The sequence below is a fragment of the Rhea pennata genome, chromosome 9 (genome assembly GCF_028389875.1).
Source record: "Rhea pennata isolate bPtePen1 chromosome 9, bPtePen1.pri, whole genome shotgun sequence".
NCBI lineage: Eukaryota > Metazoa > Chordata > Aves > Rheiformes > Rheidae > Rhea > Rhea pennata.
Window position 1 is genome coordinate 14,040,361 of NC_084671.1, and position 16,378 is coordinate 14,056,738.

Sequence of the window (16,378 nt, forward strand, 5' to 3'; positions counted from 1 at the left end):
CCTGCTGTGCATTGCCTTTGGAGACATTTTGCTCTCTCCACTGACCTGGTTCCTAACCAAGGCACGTGAACTAGGAATCCCCCCAGTATGTGTGCTTGCTTTTGAAACTTGCAAAAAGGCTATGAGCAGAATACCTGCCTCACATAGCTGTATTTCTGAATGAATCAACTGGGATCACTGGAGGTCAAATACAAATTAAAGAAATGGCGTTGGCTGGTGCAGGTTTAACGATCCAAGCCTATTAGGGCAGAGAATACAACACAATTGATTACAGCCAATGACCTTGAAGTGATGTAAATAAGAGTGCAGCAGCCCTAGAGGAGTTGTAGTGAAACAGTTATAGCATTGCAAGGAGATTTAAAAAATTCAGTTAATATGCATACTTCTCCAGATGCTTGTTTATTATTATGCAAGACATGTTTATTATGCAAAGTGATAGAACAGAATAAAAAAGCAGAGAAAGCAAATGAAAAGGCACAATGCGCTCTTAATGTGACCTGGGTTTTTTCAATGCTGTTTAGTTCTTTTTCTTTTTTAATTGTGCATAATCATTCTCTTATTAGCAGGAATCTTTGAAGTGATTCAAGCTCTAATTTCAGCATTTCAAACTCACAGGTTTATACTGTAAAAATCATACTGAGTCCTTGTAAGCGACCTATTTTTTCTTCCTATATATTCCATATCTCTGCTAGAGCTTTCTCAGTCTTTCCAATAAATTATGTATCATGATTTGCCATTTCAAAAATAATTAGATCTTAGAGTTAAACAACAAGGAATATGTGAGAGCAGTATATTTTAGAAGAAAAGTGTTATGCACTTGGGGCAAAACCCATCTCAGCTGTAATGCCACTGAATTATACATATCATACAGAGAGCTGCAATTTCAGAGTACTTTGAGTGACTGGATGGGCCTATAGTGGCTCTATAGGCTCATGACTAGCATCTGCTCCAGAAGAACCACATTTACCTCACAGCCAAAACAACATTTTGTGGACACACTTTTCCCCACACTCCTGGGAGCTGCAACAGGGGTAACGGTGCTAAAGCCGGGAGCCAAAGATAGAGTGGAGAAGTGAGTACCTCTGCCTCACAGAGAAAGGTCATACCAACATTAGGAATCAGTTTGGTAGTGGAACTATTAATTTTAGATAGACAGAAGAGCTGTCCTCTCACGTTATGATTAAGCTGTAAATTCAGTGAAGTAGGATTTACCTCCTTGTTCTGTTTTTCTCTAGCCTCTGCAATAACCAGCCTTTGGTCTGGGCTTCCCAAGTACTAAAACAATATGAATAATACAGCCTGTACTTCATTCTTTCCATACACTGTTGCTTTGGTATATAATACTAACAGTAGGTCCCTATGGGAGAGTTGTGTTGCTCCCCAAAGCAGGTGCTGACAAAAACTTTCAAGCATCATCAGGGAATTTACAGCTGTTCCGCATTAGAAGAAATCTCAATAGGAACACACCAAAGACTTTGTCAGCTTGTTATGAAAATAGTATTTTGCATCCTGCTCTATGCAAAGGCAGACACCTCAAGTCACCAAGAGCCTGATTTTCTTGTTTGCTAAGCATCTAATTCCCCAGTAGCGGTCAGCAACTCTGCAAAAAAAAAAAAAAAAAAAAAAAAAAAAAAAAAAATCATGTCTCAAGTCTAAGTAAACAGTGCATAAAAGTCCTAAATATCTGCTTCCCAAACAAGCTGGTTTTGACATGTAACGCATTTAGAACTCAAAAGTTGGCTAGAGATCCATGGCAGGCTTTAGGCAACAAATAAATCCACATACTGTCCCTGCTCATCCCTAACTGCACAGAAGAGATGAGGAAAGTCATTACTAAAGGCATCAACGTGGCCAAGAACATAGGAGGGTCCTCAAAGGGACTGCATGTTTCTGCAGAGAACCCTCTCGCTGAGTTTGGCTTTGGAGGACCTCACTTAGCCCTGCTTTTGTGCTGACAGTCACTAGGAAAACTTCTTCCGAGGACTGGTTATTCTAAATTCATTCATTCAAGATTTCCTTGGCTCAGAAGAAGCTGGCACAAATTGTCTCAGCAACTAGGCTGATAATAGCCTGTATCCAGCTCTGGTTTGATCCAGGGCAGAGGATGTTAGCCAAGGTCTTAGCTGGCATATACAGATTAAACACTACCGAAAAATAAAAAACACAGAAGATATGTTCACTTACAGCCATAAACAATCTAGACTCAAGGTGGGGTGGAGAGCAAGGATTACCCTAGACAGTTGCATTTTATCTTAGAACAGTCTCAAGCTTTGGGGTGTCACAAGTCATCCTAGCAGGGCTAGATCTAGGACAAATACTAAGTGAGACAGCCAAACAGCAGACCAAGTCCATTTTTCGATGGATCTGTGTGAGTAAACTGTATCTACAGGGAATTATTGACTTTTTTCAGAAATCCTTCTGAAAAGGCTTGGTAAAAAACAGGTACACACATAACAAAGGAAACTGGCCCAAGACAGAGCAAAGCTTTAGCTTAGGGTCTGGTAAGCAAAGGAACAGGGACAATATGTCCTTTGGTGTAGGAAGCAATGAGATCCAGGTGACATGGCCAAAGGCCTTGCTCGCCCCCGAGAGAACAGACTGTCACGTCCTGCCAAAGCAATTCTCCAGCACAGATTTTGAGACTGACATAGCTGTGCCAAATGGTGGCTTGGAGTAGGATCCCAGTCACACAAAGAAAGCTGCAGCATCCAAGAGACTGCTTGTACAGGCTGAGCACTTCTCAGTCACATCCAGTTCTGTTATAGGACCCTGATCCTTGCCTTTGATGCTATGAGCAGCTTGACCCACGATCCCAATTCCTAATATGCTTTATCCACAAATTTTCTTTTCTTACCTTGGGATCTGCTTTAAAGTACAGAGAATTCATTGATTTACTGCTGCCACTAGTCAATACAAAGAAAACTGGGCCCAGCAAGCTTCATCTCCTTGGAGTAAAGATAGGCCAGTAGCATCCATTTATCGCCCTTTCCTGATGCACTAAAGAGTAGATGGTCTATCACCCAGACCTCCAGATCTGCTGAACTTGTACTCTACTTTCCTGCATTCCTTGTTTCAGAAGTACTAGTGCTACAGGGAGTCTCAGTTTTGAGCTCAGGTCTCTTTACACTTGACATAGCACAATCACAGGGTAAATCTTCAGTCCAGATCCCTACAGCTCTGTGCCTAGGGTGAAGCATGCATGCTAATGCAGTACCACACTAAACCTGGTGTTAGCACCTTCTACCTTCAGGACTCGGATAGCTTTACAAACAGAGGAGATTTTCATTGTTAGTAAACTGACGTAATTTATTTAGAGGCAGTCATTTATGTTTACTGGGCTATGAAAGAACAGGAAGCGTCTGGCATCTACAGACATCCAGATTGATCTCTCTGTCTCTTCTTGACAACCAGCCAGTTTCAAGACTTATCTTGCCAGGCATACTAACGTAATAACTTGCCATTTTTTTCCCTGTCCTACTGGGGAGAAAGTTTTGCTACTTCCCAATGGAAAGGGGGAAATCCTAAACATATGAGTAGTATAAAATTGACCCAGGAAAGAAGACAGATGATACGGGTTAGGAAATATTGCATAGGGGCAGGTTGGCCTTTTCCACCTCAATCAGCTTCAGCTACATTAGCAGCATTGAAAGAACTTAGTTCTATGAGAGAGCATGATCTTACAGGGAAAGTACTCCAAAGTACAGCCACCTAGACCTTGCTGTGTAGAATGTCTACATGAAAACCTAATTGACTGCTATCAGAGAGGTAAATAAAAGCTAGAGCTGCAGATTTCTCTGGCGTTTTGATGCGTAGCCTACACACATTTCAGTAATAATATTTTTTTCTGCTACCAGTTATGAAGTATTGTGCCTTTTTCAAGCTGTATCTTATGTGACAGCACATTGCACTTACTGGAATGCTAACAACAACACAGATAGATACCAACGGTTTTAGTCCTCTGAGCCAGCAGCCTTTTACTATTCCAGGAACTAGCGTAAGCATTGGCTTTGTCTGAGAAAGAAGGTAGAGTACATCCTTGGAGCCAAAGGTTTACAGCAAAGCACATAGGAGCTCTAAAAGGACAACCGTCCATACAGCTTAGGGCATAAATGTTGATCTACCTAGCCTATCTCCAACCTTACACATGCTTTTAAAGCAAAGTAAACGCTTAGACGACAGCAGACTCACTGTACTACAGATTTACACAAATGGAGATGAGATTAGAATCTAGCCTATACACTTTAAAGATATCATAACTACAGAAATGAGAAGTGTATTACTAACCATCACTTTTTACTATGTAGAACTAGAGCAAAGTTATTTGAAGCATAAAAAATTCTGGCAAAAGGTTGCCATATTTAATAAATCACTGAATCAATTATTCACTTTGAAAAATCAATTACTTACTTCAAATGAGAATCTTATGAATAACCTCATGCCCTTTCATGCCATCTAAGAAAGTTATAGGGGAATTAGTGAGTAAAAAATGCCTCACTTATCTTTTATGTGCATTAAAAAGACCACACAAATATAGAGAATTCTGTGCAGCTGAAGCACTATGCCAACAGAATAGTCTAGAATCATTTTAATGAAGTCAGTGTTGCTAGTGTGGATTTACACAGCAGTCAAAAACCAGAGTACGACCCATTAGGGCACTGCTTACAATTAGTTACACATGTGCAATTCAGAAGCAAATCCTGTTCAGTCCAAGCAGTTTCACAAGCGTGAAACCAGCAAACTATATTATGACCTACATTAAGTAACTACCCAAAGGAAAACAGAAGGTAAGAAAATATTGCCACAAAACTCCACAGAGCCACTATAGAGAGAATACTGCATGGCTTTACAGCAGCCCCCACCAATTCCTGCTTTTAAAGGTTTTCAAACACGTGATCATTTTCAGAAAAAAGCTGGCTAGAAGTCACAATGCAGTGTCTTCCCCACTGCCTACAGGCCAAATCATTGCAGGAGCCCAGCAGCGCAAAGTACTTACCGAGCTGTAGAGATATCCCTCAGCGTTCATGGCAACATATAGACCTGCCTTCACCCCTTGGATTGCCACCACACGAAGACCCACAGGAATTAGATTGAAAAGGGCTGCGGAAGGAAGAAAAAAGCAACAGTTAAGGAGTCATCACCCTGCAGAGCCACTGCTGTCTTTCCTCCGGGCCGGGCCAGCCCAGCCCACCCCACTTCTGATTCTTACAAAAGATGCTGGAATAGAAACAAAAGTCCTGCTTCTAAACACAGGAAAGGTTTGCAGCCATTAGGTCAATGCTGAAAGTCAGTTTTAAGAAGTACTGAATTCATCTGCCTCCCAGGAGCCTAAATATGTCCATCAGTGTGTCTGATCTACTATCTTTGCAATGTCATGGGCTCAGATACACACCCAAGCTAACACTTCTTAACAGTGTACTGTGGGCCGGCTGAGCTATAGTAACTGCACACGTACACATCTTTGCCTGTGGCAAACACAAGGTAACACAACTTAGTTTAGTTCACTCTGAAACAGACTTAAGCCTAGCCACATTTTCTCGCGTTTGCCATATGCTGAAAGAGTATACAGACAGCTACCATGGCCAGAATGACGCAAATTAACGTGACTGTGTGACTGGTCCTCTGATCTCTGCTATCAAAGGAATAAAGAAACTCCAGGACTTGAGCACTCCTCCACATTCAGAAAAAGCATTGGGTAGCACAGAAGAGGACAACAGCTTTCAATACTCAAAATTACAGCACACGTATTATTGTAATGTCAGACTTTTGCTACGTTTCTAACATAACCAGCTCAGAGGGAAGAGGACTATTAGCGTTGACAGACTGAACACCGATTTTTAGCATAGCTTTGTTTCAAGTGAGATTTGTAGGACAGGAGCACCCAGACGTTGCAGGACCCCTTCTGCATTAGCTTAAAAAGAGCTAACAAGATCCTGTCCGAGGGAGCTCAGAATGTAGAAAGATTGGACACAGGATCAGGCAGAAACAAGGGTACAGATAACATTGAAATGTTTTATGCAAGGCCTCTCCAAAAAAAACTGCCCTGAAATGAGAATAACTTTTCTGGTTCCCTAGTCATGAGGTCAGACTGCCCCTTCTACATACATCCATTCATTAAGCATTTCATTAAAAAAAAAAAAAAAAAAAAAAAAAAACTCATTTATTTGTAAAGTGATTATTTGAAATTTCTCAAGATACTTGGGGAGTCCAAATTAGCCTCAGGGGAGACTCGTTAAGGTACAGAATATGGAGGAAAGACTGAGTGACACAGCCTGCAGTGAAGCACTCTGTTTTCCAGTTTACTGTAAGGATATCATCATCTAGCTGATTCACTTTGTAGATAATTTTCAAAATTTTGCCTGACACATCACACTGGTGTGAGCACAGCACAAAGGAGTCTTTACATAAAAGTTGCAGGAGAAATGGTCCTGCTTCCCACTGTGCCATTGCCCAAGCCTCTCCTTGCCTGGCAGCAGCATGTTCCACAGACCACCACTGATTTAACCTCAGCCCTGGAAGCTAGAACTGTTTTTGCCAGAATGGCCTATTCAAAGTACTACTGCTCTTCAGGCCTGGCCAGTATTAATCTTGGTATGACAAAAAAGGATCACTCAGGTGCAGTTCAGCTCCAGCCCCCCTCCCAAAGAGACCAGTTACATGTAGACATCCCAAGAAACACACATGGATTTTACTCAAACACAGGAAGGCGTGCACCCAACAAAACATGCTTCCTAAGAACCTCCCTCATGTACAGTCTGTGAATAATTGCAAAAGAGACAGAAGTTTGTTGAGAATGTTTCAGAAGATATAAGTATTTCAAGTAAATAAGGGAAAGAAGGAAAGAAAAAGCAATGAAAATATGGCCTGATTCTTTTCTTGAAGCCATAGTGCAGATAAGAGCTTCACTGAAGTCACAGGAATCACAATTTTAAAGAGAAAAAGTAGGATCCAAAGGGTGTGAGAAGAGCAATGAGAAACTGGTTATGTTCTAATTGATTGGGTGGATTTGCTTAGAGGTCACAGTTGAATACCTTTCCAGGTATTCCTTTAAGGTATCCGAAAAAACACAAGGAACACAGCAAGTAACTTTACTGAAGATATTTACTGTTAGATGCCCTGGCTAAGGTAGCTTTAGGGTTACCACCAAAAAGGGATTCATGAATCCCAACTTCAAATGAATCTTCACTTCTATCTCTCAGTTATTAAGACTAGATAACTCCCCTACATGAGCTTCCTAAAAGAAAAGCACCTCTAGTGTGGCAAAATGAAACCCACTCCTAGCCCCATTTCATGCCTTTAAGCACCATATTCAGTAAAACATCAAAGTACATGCTGAAGTGCCACAGAAGCCAGTGCCTAGATTTACATGATTTCATGGGAGGGAGGAAGGACTTCAACAGCTGGATATGGTAAATGAAGTCCAGTATGTGTGTCGGTCTGTAAACAAGGGCAGTGCTGTTTTGATACAGTCTGAAGATGAGATAAATAGCTCCAGTGCAGCTACTCTGCATTAAAGAGCATTTTATCACAGTTCTACTGGTAAAAAGCTCACTAATCAAAGAGAGCTTATACTTCTACACTTTTGTCACTATCATGAAGGTCTAAAATCCTCTGCAAATAACAAGTCTATAAGCAATTCCCCATGTGATTTTTCCCCCTGCTGAAAAATGGAGCACATTACTGCTAATAATGAAACCAAATGGGCATCATCATTCATTCTCTACAGCCAATTTGTCTTGCATAGAAAACCTGTAACAGATCATTCAAAGCATTCATTAGGCAGCAGAGGATAATGCCCAGAATCAGCGGGTGAGAAATCCCACTTGGAAGCACACAGGGCCTCCAAATCTCTTTCCCCCACACATACACAGTAAGGCAGGGGAGAACAGCAACAACTTGCTGAGCTCCATGTTAAAGTAGACAGACTGCTCCCAGTTCCCATGCTCTTTGGGACTGTACTGCAGATCGCACAAACGCTACCCACAGTCACAGCTTTTAGGCACAGCAGAGCGTCTTCTACGTACTGCTGAGCAGGGAAGCTAGCGGACAGACAGGCACGTAGAAGAGTGCATCTGACACAGGTAACTGACAGCCAAAGACATTTTAAGAACCAAATATTCTCCTCTGTTGAAGTATTTCTGGGTCAATCCAAACTTTGCAAATTCTCAGAGCTGTTTCTGCACCTAAATCTAGAAAAAACCCTTAGGAAGTTGAAGCATTTTATTGTCTCTCTCTTTTTTTTTTAAGTGCATGTTTCAGCTTGTTTTGGAACAGATGTCCAAGTTCCACTGTAAGAATGTAAAAAAAAAAAAAACAGTAGCAAAAAAACCCCAAACAACCCCCCCCCCACACACACACATATCCCTCCTCCACAATCAACCATGAAACCAAGTTGTTTCATTTTGTGTCGGGGGCAGGGGGAAGTTCTCCTTAACATGATTGGACAGGAGAAGGAAACTAGGTCAGGTAGGACTGGCTGCATGGTTTGTTGACTTGAAGAAAAAAATAGTAGCATCAGTAGATGCTTTTAAAACTCTTCCTCTGTTGTAAATGGTAAACTTTCTATGCTATCTATAACTGTATAAGAGACGGACATGCTTTTTTATTTCACACAGGGGGGAAAAAAAAAAGCTATTGACTATTTCATATATTGACTATTTCTGCTTATTTTCCTTCATTACCATACTCATCCACTGGTAGATTTACACCTGATCCTGCTTTTTTGATGCTAATAGTTTTAACAAGATCCATCTCTAAACTGTTCAGCCATCAATGCATTTTTTCACTCTCATAACAATTTATTAGATGTTCTATATACTTTTAAACTTTGAATGCATATTTGTTTATCAGTCTGGCTTAACTCATTTACAGCAATGGAAGAGTAATGTAAGGAGTGCCACGTAAAAGATGTAGCCCATACAGTCAGCTGATAGAATAGCAGTAAGTTAGTCAGAACAGCTAAATTAATTTATACCAGCTGGTGGTAAAACTGGTTTTGGGGCAGTATGTGCTACTCATGAGTAAGAAAGAACTGATGAAGGACGCAACAATCAACAGCAGCCTCAGCTGCAGTGAACGTGAGGATTAAGATATTGACAGGAATAAAGAAGGCCACTAAAACAGTTAAGAGGCTAGGGCACAAGATACACAAAGCAAGACAGAGAACTGGGTTTGTTCAGCTTGAGGAAGAGAAAGTGGTGGCCATCTGACTGCAGTCTTCCACAACCTAAAGGGGAGAACAGAGCCAGTCCCTTCTTAGAGGAACACAGTGAAAGGACAAGCAGCATCAGACAAAGGTAGCAGCAAGAAAGATATGAAAAATGTTATTCTCAATGATAGCTGTGGAGTACTGGAACCAGAGAGGTTACAGAGGTATGGAATAGCTCATCCTTGGAAACATTCAAAACTGGAATGAGGCAACCTGATCTAACTCTGAAGACAGCCCAGCTTTGCTCAGGAGGCTGGACTGGAGACCTCCAGAAATTCTTCCAACTTTAATCTTTCCACAGTTCTATGTGTATGTCCAGCAAGCCCCAATCTAAAATATCCTTGTGTTCTACACATACAGTCAACGCATAATTGGTAAGTCTCCAGATGCAATGGGCCTTTTCCATAGGATTGGACGAGTTGATCTACCCTTACCCATTGCCTATTTTTGAAAATTTTCAGATGTTCAGCAGGATTATACTGGAATACTAAGGAGTCAAATGGTTCTCATGAAGAAGGGATATTACCTTCCTCAACTCAGGAAAGAACCATAATAATGCAAGCACCAGTAGCAACAATCAGTCCTGAAAAACCATATGAGATCACTACAGTCAGAAAGAAAAGGTACTGCCCCAAATTCAGCTTCATAGATGACATTACTATGAGCACAGACAAGGGTATCCATGAAAATGCAGTCTGATTAAAAAAAAAATGTTTTCACATATCCCAGTGCAAGTAGGAAGATCTGTCTTGTGGCTTATATTAACATGGCATGCCTTTAACTGCATGGTATAAGGAACAGATGTCTCATGTGCTTCACGGGAAACTGGCTGGATGCCTATTCAAATGCCATTAGAACTTGATTTCTGGGTTTTTTTTTTCCCTTTTCTTTAAGCAAGAGGGGGTGGAAAATAAATGCCATCAGCCTTTCAAGAATACATATAAAATGGGCACCAGATAGATAATAAATTTAAAAATTGCTTAAATATTATCAGTTCCCCTTATATAAATAGCTAGATTTTTATTAGAATTTTTAATTGCATTAGACATCTAAGGGAAGCATCAAGTCTCATTTTAAATGTTTACTTTACCAGAGTAAACCAACCTAATGTATTCCATGAAAATTAAGCTTCCTTTCATAATGCTAATTTGAATAATCCGTGTGCTGCTGTAGAACACGGAGCTGAGATGTATAGAACATGGTGTTCCACTCTGTATTTAATAGTGTTAAGACAGCTTCTGCATGGAGAATATATGACCATTGAGCCTGGAAAAGATTCTGCTGTGGCCATCACGATTGTCCTCCTCTGACAGTGGATGTGAATTAATCAAAATCCCCTCCAGGAATAAAGGAATATTATTTGTCTACCCTTTGATGAATTTCACCCTTGCACAGAAATACAGCACATAATTCTGACTGGTTGGTCAGGAAACTTCTGGAAAAATGTTTTTAAATCAGAAGAATAACAGTGAGATAGATCTGAAACTATTCACATAAGTTTTGACTTTTTTCTGGTCAGAAATTTAGAGGTTTGGGGGGAAAATTGTACAGGCAAAAAATAGTCAGTGCACTTTACATTGGCATTTCCAAAGTGGAAAAAATATGGTTTCGCTTTGAAGTAACCTTTAATTTTGAAGCTTCATATAATGTAAGTAGTTGAGTAGAACCTGAGGATGTACAAAGAGAGTGCATGATAAAAATTAAAACTCATTGAAAGCTCATTCCTTATTTCATTTTCAGGAGCTAAATTATCAGATTAGGTTATTTTCTTCTCTTTTTACATACTAAAGTCATGGGATGGGGGAATACTTTGGCCCCAGTCTTACCTCAAAAACCTCACAGATGACATACTGACTCAAACTTTGTTGTACACCCTAATTTTGAGTGACTAGCTTGGCACATTTCAGCTAGATATCTCCTATCTCACCAAGTTGCCAAGGCTGGACTGCACATCTAGAGATTTATGCTCTAGAAGCATCTTTAAGCCCCCCTATTTCCACTTACAGAGACAGGATGGAGATGGCTCAAGTACTCAGCACCTCATCAATTTTGATCTCTAACATTTCTAATGGGATCCACAGATGAGACAATTCCAGGCCAATATCTCAGTCATACGGACTCACAAGGTACCCACTGCATGGGCCTAGATACAGCCAGAATCACCTTTTCTCATCTCCCTTACTAGACTGAAATGTTGCAGAACTGCTCATGTATTTTATTTTCCTCTTGTGTTTACCTAAATTCATCTCTGCTTCCATTTAAGCCCGTTACTTTGTTGTTTGGTCCTTACTGATAGATGAGGGTAACGAATTTCTATCATCTTTAGCAGCTCTTTGCATGTCATTGACAAACGGGCTTCCAATGGGATTTTCCTCTTGGAAAATGGGACTGAGAACATCCTATTGCTTCTTTTTTAAAAAGCAGCTCATATGACCCAACACTGGGTCATGACTCATGTGTAAAAGCCCACTGAACTCATCACATGTGTTAGTGTTTGCCTGAGAAAAATCACAAGGCCAGACCCCACAGACCAGAGCGGGGGGGGGGGGGGGGGGGGGAAGGGGTCCTTTTCTTGATCTCACATCCTCTGATGCAAATTACAAGTTGCGTCATTGTAATTTGTGATATTTCATATGTTAAACACCAGCACACGAAAAAGAACCCAAACCTGATGCTCACAGCATGCTACTGGCCAAGCCTGTGATGAACACAGCCTCTTGGATCATTTTGCAAGGGCAGCGCAGCCAGCCTTCCACTATTTTTGAGTTGTTGTCTTCTAAAAGCTCCTCTTCCCATGCTCTGCTTTGCACATGGCACCTGGCCCCAAGGCTCAGTTGCCTCAGCTGGGGCAGTCTCACCGTACCCAGCACCTCCATCAACGCGCCCTGCTCACTCTGCAGCATTTGGCCAAGCACTGCTTACGTAGATCCGCATTCACCTTACGCTCTCATCCAAGCACATTCTTCACAGGATGTTGCCAAGGCATTGCTACGTGGGCTGTGCTATAGCAGAAAACCCTTGTCTGCATCTGCAGCTCAAATCTTGCCTCCTTCTCTAACGAAGGATGTCTTTGAACCATCTAGGAACTTCGAGTGAGGACTTGTCCTCAAATAAAGTAGGTCTCTTCTTCCACGAAGTACCTAAGGTTTGGTTCTATCAAGCCTACCACATAGATCAGCTTTATTTCATCACTACTAATGACTGGGAAGAGAATGACTCAGACCTAAGACTTCAGTCCTACTCCATTGATAGAGGGCAACTGAAGCCTATGAAATGAAGAAATGCTGCAGAAAACACCTCAACCTTCTCTAACTTTTCAAGGACCTTCACTATTTGGCAAACTACTACTTTTGCAAGGAAGATAGGCTACTTGTGCATGTTTAAACCAATGTGGCTCCTGCATATCAGCATGATTTTTAAACATGCATGCCTCTGCTGCACTTTGCTATGCTTTGATGGATGGTATGAATCGAATCTCTTTCGACGGGGTTTTGGAAGACCACTTCGTTTAGGAAAGGTCATTCAATACCTGAACCTTCAGATTAGGCATAAACACTAGATTTTTAATATAAAGCTGGTTTTCTCCAGCCTGGAAATTCCTAATGCTTGTTGAATTTTTCAGGATAAAACAGTAAAAACAATTTTCTCCTCCTGGCAGAGAGAATTCCCCATATCCTTCACCCACGTGGCATGCATATAAATATAATCTTCTTTCTCTTCTGGCAGCTATTCAAATCATGGGTTTTATTCTCCACCCCACCCAGATGGCAGTTACAGAATCTGGCGGAAGGGATGGTGGGGGAGAAACAAGACTGGAGAGGAAACATATGATATTATACAGGAGAGATTTAAAGTGAAAGTATAGATAAAAAATGTGCAGAAAACAGCTGGCTTCTTCATAATTTGATTTTTTCAAAAATGAAGCTTCATAAGTGAGCCCCACTACGTGATACATCTGATTGGAATTGGGTTGCAAAACAGGCTAATTTTTCTTACTGTAGTCGCTGTTTTCGTCCTTGGTCCCATCAATTGTACCATCTGGGTGCATCTGCAGGAAGTATTCCTGCTGGCTGAATAACCTTGTCACAATTCCTTTCAGCTGGGGTTCTGCAAAAATAATAATAGTTATTAGATATACTAAACATGCACCAAGTGGCAAGAGATCTAATTTGTGTGGCCCCCATAAAGCCCTCAGTGAATAAAGCAGTACTTGACCGATAAGACAGCTTTCTGCAATTCCTTTCAAATGTAGTTGTAAAATATTCATACATACATAGACATACAGGCATATAAAATGCAGATCAAATGAGCAGGTAAAATGCAATGCATAGTTGGTGCAGCATAAAGTAATAGATTTATGGAACACCACCTTACTGAAAGTAACCTACCAACTGAATGTCTTTAAACAACTTACATATTCTGGATATGCTGTTCATTTAGAAGAAAATTTGTTAGCAAAGTTGCAAAGAATTTCTTATTGTTTCTTATTGTGCCTGTGAAGCCAAGTAGCTTGGTTTCTATATATTCGATTCACTATTGTGTAGCTCCAGTTTTATGCCAATGAAAATGTATTTAAATCAATGGTATTATAGTGCTGCAAAACTAAAGTAATTGAGTGCTGAATCAGGCTGCACGAGTCCAACTGTGTGGGATTTAGGGATCCTAAAAGGAACAGATGAAAGAAACCTCTAAAAATGACCTCTGAAGCATTTATGGCCACCTTAAAAATGCCTGTTTTAAAATCCCACATGTTGCTCCCTTCCAGTGATAAAACACATGACACAATCTGTCTGGGAGATGGGAATTGCCCTTTGCCTTTAGCAGGGTCCTTTCCAAGCCTCAGTTCATCACAGGATGGTCAGTCATGGACTGAATAAAAGCTCTCTATTGCCTACACTATATTTTATGACCTTTCTGGGAAGGAAAAGGAAAACATGAGAAAGAAATAATTTTGTCACAAGATGACTTAACATGTCAGAGGTCCATAGTATTACCATCAGTCTCCCTTCTGTCTAACTGATCAAGCACAAATCAAGCGGTCAAACATTCAGGAAAACTTCAATTTATCATATGAATCTTACAATTTGGCAGACATTGCTCCAATAATGTAAGACAGCTGGCTATACATGAACAGACAGACACACTAGCTAGATTGCATAGTAGATTTTCCTTGTGTGGCAGCAATTTTTACTTTTATGTGACCACCCACCAAGAGTAAATAAATAAAAGCTAGTTACTGCTGGCTCAATAGACAGGAAAAATCCAGTGTAGCATACCAAAATCTAGGCAAACTCTTGTCTTTCCTCCCTCTAGTGAGACTGTTTAATAAGCCATAGTCATTATATAACTCTGGTCACGTTGCGTGTTAAGTGTTTCCATTAGGATCCCCCATCTCTAACAATTTCTCAAACGAAAGTTGTAGAGCTCGATGAGGACAGCACTACACAACCACTCAGCCTGCGTTTCGCAACCATCAAACTCCTCCTTGCAGTAAGTAGGGACATTAGATGCAGACAGGCTGCAAGTGCAAAGGATGTTTTAGCTTTGGCAGCCCCTTCACCAACCTGGGGAGAATCAGGCACTATTCTGCATCTGCAAAAGCATTCGCCTGCCACTGAATAAATCAGTAACAGTTTCTATGCTATCTTAAAAAAAAAGTGATTTCGTAGCAACCAAAATGTTGTACATTGCAGAAAAGGCTTGTCCCTCTGTGACTCAACCCTGGGATAGGGGAAGTAAATAAGTACAGTTGTACTAGCCATCTACTACGAGATGATGTCAATCGAGCCAAAATATATCAAAATGAGACTTAGATTAAACAAAATGTTTTGCTTTCGTCTTACTAAAGGTCTATTTTGTTGGCTGCAGATGCTTTAACTTGCCTTAAAAAAAAAATAGCACATAGAAGCAAAAGGGAAGGAAAAGGTGTATTTTCAGGCACAGATGACTGCACCACCTTTCTTGCTCCTGCCCACTTTGTCTTTTATCTACAACCCCAATAGTAAAGGCACCTACTAATAGGCACTTTCTGATATGAGATCTGTGTTTGAATCCCTGAATGAGTCTCAGTCTCATTTTTACTCTCTGGTTAAATTTTAATGTGAAAGTACTTCACACAAAATGGAAGGGCTCTCAGCAGGATAGACTTAGAACAAGCTTCTGCAGCCTGAAGCCTTCTGAGTGCTAAGGAAGGGGAAAGATCTTGCCTTAAAACCCCTCAGGTAGAGAGAAGAACTGACCCCTGTCCCCTCTTTCTTGCTCAGGAAGATGTTTAACTAAACAGTAAAAATCCCCTTTCCTTCTTTTGCTGAGTCCAAACCAAATGATACAAATCATTTTGGAAGGATGTGGAGACTTCTCCCATTTTTCATAAATACAGTACAGAGTAAAATATAGGGCAAAACTGCTCATTAATAGTACTACCTTATAATTTTTAGAATTTATAAGAAAATCACCTGAGGTCTGCCTGCATCAGGGATATAGACAAAAACACAATGGTACCAGAAGACTGCAGATGTCACCACAAAGAAACACAGGCTAAAGCCCCAGTGTCCCTTTTTTGCTACTGAGCTGACAAACACAAGGTTAGGTTTGACTCAAGCTTTGACAACTGCCCTCTTCGTAATCCAGGGCTTTTCCAAATCAACGCCTGCCAGAGTACAGGTTGGAGGAGAAATTTTTGTCTTACTTGTCCTTTTTTTCCTGATCTGACCTGGTTTTGCTGAAGTTTGAGGCTTACTCCCAAACTCAAAATAAAATTCAAGGGGAGTGAAACCGAGAGCTCTAAGCCATGTATAAAAATCACCACATTTCTCCTGGCCCTAATGCAATTTGACAGCAGTGGTGTTCCTGTCTCTCCATGCTGCACAGATCTTTTTCCACGGGAACATCTGTGCTCCCCAGACTCGCTGGGGAAGCCCTGCAGCGCCAGCTAACGAAAGCTTTTTTCAGAAACTAAAGCATCATAAGGCACTTCAGAGATGTGCAGCTTTTGCCTCACCCAGATTCTGCACTTCCTTGGGTCTCTTTCTACATGAAAGAGAAAAAGCACTGGTAAGCTTACACCTTTGGGTAGTTACCTGAACTAAATGTAGAAATAGCATGGAGACATGCATAAGGAGCACAAAGTCCTCTCCTTTAATACTGTCTGCAGCCTAGGATGGTTAAGGAGTT

The 16,378-nt window shown here is 40.8% G+C and overlaps 1 protein-coding gene across 1 annotated transcript in view; it reads right to left on the bottom strand.

Annotated features, from left to right (window-relative positions):
• Window positions 1–16,378, bottom strand: part of FGF12 (fibroblast growth factor 12) — a 105,894-nt gene that overhangs the window by 72,108 nt on the left and 17,408 nt on the right. Inside the window, exons 2-3 of the mRNA XM_062582969.1 lie at window positions 13,202–13,312; window positions 4,994–5,097 (exon numbers count right to left, since the gene is read on the bottom strand). Coding sequence (XP_062438953.1) covers window positions 4,994–5,097; window positions 13,202–13,312 — 215 coding nt within the window. The remainder of the gene's footprint in view (window positions 1–4,993; window positions 5,098–13,201; window positions 13,313–16,378) is intronic.